The 8,126-nt window shown below is 40.8% G+C and overlaps 1 protein-coding gene across 2 annotated transcripts in view; it reads left to right on the plus strand.

Moving 5' to 3' along the window:
- The window catches only part of AFF2 (ALF transcription elongation factor 2), a 341,788-nt gene extending 337,277 nt beyond the window's left edge, over positions 1-4,511 (plus strand). For both annotated transcript variants that reach the window (XM_064463179.1, XM_064463180.1), the window contains exon 21: positions 1,278-4,511. In XM_064463179.1, coding sequence (XP_064319249.1) covers positions 1,278-1,399 — 122 coding nt within the window. In that variant the 3' untranslated portion in view covers positions 1,400-4,511. The remainder of the gene's footprint in view (positions 1-1,277) is intronic.
- Positions 4,512-8,126: the final 3,615 nt, after the last annotated feature.

The raw sequence follows: 8,126 nt of genomic DNA on the forward strand, positions 1-8,126 counted from the left end.
GTATTGATTTTACACTGGAGGAGGGGAATAAAAGACAGAGGAAGGAAGATTAAAAGTAACCGCTGGCTGCAGCATCTTAACGCAACTGGTGATAGCCCTAAGCTTTCCTTATGCTTGCCTCCAGCCAAATCACTTTGTGCTGTGATACTGCTGTAGCTCCCAAGCTGACCAGGGTCAGGCTGTCAATACTTGGCTAGAAGACCTTAAAGCAGCACTTACTTGCTGAAGAAAGTACTGATAATGATTTTGTGCCCAGCATCTGCTCTCCCGAACAGCAGCCAATACAGCGTTAGCTGGCTGAGTGCCGCGCACTGGTTTTTAGATACTGTGAGAATGTAAGGGCTCAGCCACCGGTTATTGTGATGGTTGGTTGTTATCTGAGCTCTGAGGGGCTTTTAACTGAGAGCAGGCTCCCACTTGCCTAAATATAGTGTAAGTGTTGTGTATGTGGGAATGCCTGTGCCCCAGTGAGCTAAAAGACAAGCTGTGAGAGAATCGAGGACACAATCCAGTTCTCCATTAAAAGCAATTAGGAAAGGTCTGTTGCCCCTAGCAGGATTAGTCTTTCACCCAGAGACCATCTAACACATGGCATAAAGTAAACTGGTGTGTTGCTTCCTAACTATGGCTCTCTGTTTAGGCATCTCCTGTTAACCCTTCCCAACACCGGATCCCAGTGACCTTACCCATCTTGTCTTTCCCCTTACAGGTTTCCATCTCCTAGATACTATTTTCCAGCTGTGTTCCCTCTCTCCTTTTCCTTCTCCCCTCCCACCCCACATACATCCTCTGAGGCCTGCAGCATGAGCAGGATGAGCAGAGGGCCAAAACTGCTGCAAGGGCAGTAATAGAAACTGGAGGGTGGGGAAAAAAAGCAAGCAAGGTCTTCTGCAAGATCCAGACTAGCTCTTCATGTCAGAACCAGAGGGTACAGCACGGAAAAGGAAATGCCACCATTCATCGCAGCTATTTAAATCATGCAGTCAGCAAACCTAGGCTCAAAAAACTGAAAGTGCAGATCATCAGAGCTAAAGGAAGACTACTGGCAACCACTCATACCATGTTGTGGTTGAATTCCAGCATGGATAATCTAATTTGGTCTGTTTAAATATATTGTTGCCTTTGTTTAAATTGTTTCCTACTGACCGTGTGCTCATGTGTGCAACGTCTTGAGAACTCACTAATTACATTGCTGCTACTGAGTGGGAAATCATGGTAATACATGGGTTTCTGTACCATTGCCTGAAACAATGACTTCTGTTTCTTGTGTATTGCAGAATTCTTTGTAGACCTGGACTCAGTGATGGGACCCTTAACACAACACAGCAGTATGACCAATCTGGTTCGTTACGTTCGCCAAGGACTCCACTGGCTCCGCATTGAGGCTCATTTGTTGTAGTGACTGCTGCCCTGTTCATAACACCCCCATTCTTCTACCTCTACCAGCGCAGAGACGATCACTGGTGGAACTCCACTCATTTCTGGAAGTTTATTCATGTAACTTCATTTTTATTGCCTTTTTTAATATCCTATCTATTGGAAGTAGAAGTGACCATAAATGGAACTTATGACTCAAGAGCAGTATGTGTTGTACCATCTAATCATTTTTGACAATTTTCTATGCCTTGTGTCTCCTGGATCCTGCCATCCTTATGTGCTTTATGGAACGGTACATTCCCTGCAGTATTGTTTTAAGTCCATGCTGCCTTCAAGTGAAAACAAAAAAGCACTTTGAGAAGATATGGATTCCTGAGTAATAGTACAAAGCGTCTTAAATATTTGAGGGTATATATGAGAAGTCCCTTCTGAAATAAATTAGTAGAAGTTATAGCTATTCATTCAAAATCGTCTTCTGAACCTGAACCAAGCTTTTCGACGCTTAATTCTGGCATCATTACCTAACACAGTACATTCCTAAGATTTCATACTTCCTATAGGCTTGGTCTCTAAAAGAGAACATTGAATATCTTACAGGTACATAATGTAAGATCACCAAAGGTGTTATAGAGGTAAAAGGTTGAAGGAATGCCTCATTAAAGAATGATGACACACTATGCAATGAGGTTTTGATACTCCATTCTTCCTGTTTATTGTTGGCTTAATAATTTCAGTAGGCAGCAAAATTTATTGCAGTTTTTAGGCAATTTCAAAATATTAGCTTTCATAGTCTTATCTACCATTCCTATACTAAATCTGTGAATTTTCTTTCAGTTTTACTGTTTAGTCTCAAACAAATACTCATCCAAGATTTTTCGTCGTAGAACAATCTCTCCTTGCATAGTGACTCAGTGAAAGCAGATTTTAACAGGACCGCTACACTCTAAGCATTGATATTGTATGTAAAAAATCCATTAATAAGTGTATGCAGATTCTTCATGAAACTCTCTGGAAGTTTAACTAACCAGCTACTGTTGAAACATTATAATTCCATGTGGCATCATTTCTCACCTGTTTTGTTCATTTCAGAGCATTAGAAATGAACAGTATTATCTTGCTATCTTGAAAACAATGTCAAATTAAATAAAATCGCCAGATTTACCCAAAAGCAATATAACATTTGTTTAATAATGGCCATGAATACTTCAGTCAGATTACCTATTTTCCAAGCTCTGCATCTGTTTACCCATGCTGTCATGTTTTGGACGATTCCTCTATTGCGTGAATAATAATGAGACAATTCGGATAGAATTTCAAAGCAATTGTGAATAAATTACACCATTTCACATTTGCTCTTTCCTCTTCTTTTTTTCCCCTGTTATAAACTGCACTGCTCTTCTGGTGCCACTGCAAGAAGCGCTGGTGCATGAAACAAAACAAAATGAATTTATATCAATAATTCACAAGACTTTAAATGGTCTCATCTCATTCTTGATATAACGCCTGCATACCTTACTGAACAGTAAATTCCATTTCTATAAACAGAAAATGCTCATAGCAATGTAAATATTATTCTCTCTTATCTCATTGGAATAATACAATATGTGTATTAAATGCCATCCAGATATTAGTTAATTGCAATTACCTTCTGCTATATAATCCTGTATATCCTTTAATCTGGTGAGTTATTGGATTCTACTCACTGGGTTGTGACCAGATAAATAGGACAAATTTGCATTTAAAAGGTTCAGACTGTTACGATTTTTAGAGCAGGCCTTGGATATTTGCAATAAGAGCAGTTTAAGGACTCTGCCCAATGCACATTTAAGACAAACATTATGTAGCTGTTGTGTGTTAGCTCCCCGTAGTACTACCTTTTCTTAAAAATCAATAATTCCTAATATTTTGTTTCACAAGAATGTATTGTAAATGTAGCCAAGGTGCATCATTAGAGAAATCACCCAGTTTAGGGTTGTCTGCAAAGGACATTTGCAGAACATGTACATCCTGTATTATCTGCCCATTCCTGTTCCTGAAGTGGTCGATACACCCTTATCTGTTCTCAGAGGGTTTCAGTAACATGGCTGAAACGTGAATCCGACAGCATTTGTCGCGCTGATTCTGGCCCCAGTAGGTAAATGAATAAAACCACCACAGCAAGATCTGTTCAGAAACGTAGATGGAAGGTGCTTGATCTTTTTTTTTTTTTTTTTAAGGAAAAGAAAACAAAATGCTTGAAGTATTTTATTGTATTTTTTTGAACAGGGTGAGTACTTGAGATGAAGTAGTGCTGGGGTGGTTTTGTCATAAGCCAGTTTTCCATTCTTTTTGCAAGATCTCACTAACGAGATTCAGTAACTACTTAGTCTAATTAAGCGCATTGTCGTCCCTTGTTCCTTTAATGGGGACTGAAATCCTAGACTTCCATGCATTTATGAAGGATAGATACGTCTTGAAATACAATCTTCAGACACAAGACTGTTCAAAGAGTCAGCTGCAGTCACTTGGTGAAGGCAACGTATTTTCTTTCCCCTGTTGCTTGCTATAAACAGACTCCTATCTCTAAATTTACCCCCTGTTTACAATCTTTTGCTTAAACAGCTTAAGGAATTAGCCCACCTGATTTTGTATCCTGTGACTTAGTTTGAAATGCATGCTGAATCAATGGCATGATTATAATAAGTCCAGCAGTCAAGTCTAGGATCACAAGCCAACTTACTATTTAACAGTCTTGTTTCAAAAGCAGCTTAGAAACAAATTAAATATGGAGAGTGAATTACCATCTTATCCCTGGGGATGATGCTTCTTTTGGGTTAGTTATTAAGGATTATTGCACTTTTACAGGCACTATATTCATCTCATTTCAAATGCCAACATGTCATCTTTGTGGAATCATTTTACCCCTTAAAATATTACTTCCAGCAGAGTTAATCAAATGAGATTGTTTGTTTGTTTCAATCCTTGGGGAAGCAGCATGTGTTTGCTTGGGCGTTTGCTATGTCTCCTCCTAACACTGCCCGCTTCAGGCATTCAAAGTCATGAACCAAGCACCAAAAGTTACAAGGCTGGCTTCAAATCATGGGGGTTTTTTTAAATAAACTTTTTTGGTTCTTGTATTGCCTTCTGGATACTGACCATGGAGAATTATTTCATGACACGTTTTCAGGCATTTTTCAAGCATGCTGAGGGCCAGAAATGACACATTTGGTTTTAATAGTGATAAACTAGGACAGTGATGTAATCTCTTGGTTTCTGCAGCTGGGATTTAAGAAGGATACCAAGCTTCACAAAAAATTGCAGAGCTGACAAGGCTGTCATTTGTGTCCCATGTTTCAGGAGGTTTGGAGCAATATCAATAGTTCAGCAGTGAAGGGAGCATGCCAGTGAAGGGCTAAATGCAAGCATTTGGGAGCTCCATCCGTATGAGATCCAAGGGCAGTGAAGTCCTAAGTGTTCAAGGCATTTACATAGCACTTAACCTCCATGTCAAGAGCTGCAGCAGGTCTTAAGTGAGGTATTTGACAATGTGCAGGCAGAATATCCTGCTGTGAGTGCAGTGAATATCTCTAGCCATGAGATGTGTGTTGGGTTCTCAAGAGCAGGGATGGAAGGGAAAGCGCGAGATGATGTATCCCGTGTGGCCTGTGTTCCCCTAGACCATGTCCCTTTGGTCACTGATCTCAGCTGTGCTCCTTTGGCTCCTTTAGAAGGACGAATCGCTCTTCCCACACCCAGCAATCTAACCGTGTAAACAGTTCACACTGAGTTTGGATAGCCAGGTTTGGCCCAGTGTTTGTAGTTCTTATTTATTTTATTTTGTTTTGTCTTACCTTTTTCTTTTAGTGATTCTGGTTTAGTTTACAGCCTTTTTGGTGATGGTGTTGGTGGCAACTTTCACAGCTTGCTTTTTATAGCTTAATTTAACTTTTTCTTACATGGTCTTTGAACTTTTAATCATTTAAATAGTCTCTCTGTGAATATATTGTCTCATTTGTAAATGACCTCCTTTGAAAGATAGGGACAGGTCTGTGGATATCAGTGGGGTTTTTTAAGGATAAAGGTTGAAAGCGTCATTCCTCCTAAAGAAACAAAATCTGAGAAATTGAGTCAGGACCTTAATTGCTATGCTTTTTTTAATTTCACAGATTTTATTATGTTCTTTCCATTATAACAGCTTAGATTCACTGACAAGTTTTTAGGTACTTTGGAAATGTTTTCATTATATTTTCATAAGTATTTAATGCTGTCTAAATGAAATTATTAGTTTTGTGAGTGCAACTTAAAAGACAGCAAAAATGGGGCTGGTAAGGATTCTGACTGAGGTATTAATATACTTCTTTGCTTTGAGTTCAGGAGAAACTCCACACAGTATTGAAGCAAGCACGTGTGTGTGTGTGTACACACATGTATGGATTTGGATGTGGATTTGCAACAGAAGGCCCTTGCTCATTACTTCATAGTATAAGAAAAAAGATGCAATAGCCGTAAAAGGACTCTTATTACTGCTGAATGGTAGCAGAATTATCAAAGCACTCCTCTGTAGTTTGTGTATAGTCCTATTTGCACCGATTGTCTCTTTGCAGGCATCGAAGGTATGACAGAAAGTAGCAACAACTCTGTCGACAATCTTAGTCCTGTGGTCCCTGAAGTCAGTGTCAAAACTGAATGTGTCAATGTATTCCTTTTCCAAAGGTTAACTCACTTGCAATAGACCAGTGTCTTGAAGTTTTAAGAAAGGCAAAATATTTCACAAGTCACCAAAGAAAATAAATTTGTCATTTTGAACCAAGTGTAGAAATGTCCTATACGTGGGCAGGCCCACAGACCGAGGTGTCATTGCAAAGGGCCTTTGCCTCTCGCAGCATCTCCCCGTCCTCACCGGAGTGCACTGGGAGTGAGGCAAAGGGGATGAAGGTGAGAAAACAGCCCACTGTCCTTTTGACATCTTCCAGCTTTACTTTACATACTATTTTATAAATACAAATAAAACAAGTCTTGTGAATGTTGGGAGGGCTCGATTGCTCTATTTCTAATACTTCTCCTGGACTTCCATGATATAACCAGACCACTATACACATCAATGCATATAGGCATTCTGCAGTATCTAATGATATATATATATATATATATCTATCTCACTAGATATAGTGACATATTTTAGATATATCACTTGATATTTTGTAGCCTATATGTATAGGCTAAAAGCTCAGTTAGGCTCTCCTTCGTTATCAAAACCTCCCTGCTACTGAATGCAAAATGTTCCTGCCTGACTTACAGAGTAGCCATCTTCTCTGCAGTATTCTTGTCAGAGCTGCCTTTCTGATGGACTCAGTAGCTTTACTTTATCCATTCTGTTTCAGAGATATTTTGTCTATTTCTTTTGTCTTCCAAGATCAGTGATTCTGATGATCTCACGCCAGTCTAAACCCGTGGTGGTAGCTGTTGAATTCAGAAGAGATTGAGTTCAGATCTTGTGTACAGCCGGGGGGAGCCTGTGGCTCTACAGATAGAAACGAGAGCAAATTCCCGTGCAGATGAGTTACTGCATAAAACTGGTGTCAGATGAGAATCAAACCTGGCCACATCAGGAGGCACTTCAACAGAAATACTATGAAGATAAGCTGTGCCCAGAACTACAGGGTATGTAGCAACATCTCAGGCCGCTCATCGACACTGTAGTTATCTTAGGCAATGGTAAAGATGTGAAGAGTGGTTTAAAGAAACTGGGGCAAGTTGGTGTGGTCTGGCATTATGAATTTAACCTCTGTGTGCTTCTTGGGAAAGGCGATTCATTACCGTTGGTATGTCCAGCAAAATAACACCTATACCATGGTATCCTACAAAATCCGAAAATGGCACCATCCCATCCAATTCCTTGATCCACCTCAGGGTGCCACCACATGTCACAAAGAGCTAATGCTTGTCACTGCCCTGAAGTCACCATAGAGCTAAAACATTTTTCCCTCACAACTCCAGCAAGGACCAAGCCCAGGGACCCAGCGGCCAGCTCAAGTAGTGATGTGTGTACTCAGTGCTCTGGAGAGAGTCTGCGGAAAAGGCCCGACCTTGCCTACCACAGGCTGCGGAGCCAGGCAGAGCTCCGAGCCCTCAGCCTGCTCGGGGTGTTGGACTACTACAGGTCTGCGCGGAGTGACTCCCCACTTAGCCCTGGCCACAGTATTGGTGTGCAGGAGACGTGGTGGGCGACCAGTGCTGTGCCCAACAGGACCGAGTGACCCCAGCCCCACCGCCTGGGTGCAGCAGAGCTGGGGCTCGGCATTGCGTTTAGGTCTTGGTCCTCTGGCTGCAGATGGAGCTTGGATTTGAGCACTCTTTTACTTGCACTGTATCTGGAAACGCCAAACGAGTTGACAGAAGCGGTGCATGCAGTAACATCATAAAACTAAGGCAATATTCACTGTATGCAGAATTGCAATTTAAATTGTAGTGTCCACAGGACCATTCATGCTTACAGGACTCTGAGTCCTACTGATGCCAGTGGTAAAAGCCATGTGAGTGGATGATGCAGCTGTGCGACACTTGTTTTCTTCTTTGATTTTAACTGAGTTCCCCTCTATGCAAGTTCTGTAAGCTCTCTGAGCTGGATATAAGTTTACTCCCAGTTGCGCGAGTGTCACCCTGTAGTAATTCCATTGAAAAACCCATCAAGTAGAGATAGCCCTAATTTCTGCTGAGTTATTTCCTTCTCTGAATTAGAAGGAAAGTCAGATTCTGAAGTGAATTTCATT

Source organism: Phalacrocorax carbo, chromosome 11 (genome assembly GCF_963921805.1).
Source record: "Phalacrocorax carbo chromosome 11, bPhaCar2.1, whole genome shotgun sequence".
NCBI classification, from domain to species: domain Eukaryota; kingdom Metazoa; phylum Chordata; class Aves; order Suliformes; family Phalacrocoracidae; genus Phalacrocorax; species Phalacrocorax carbo.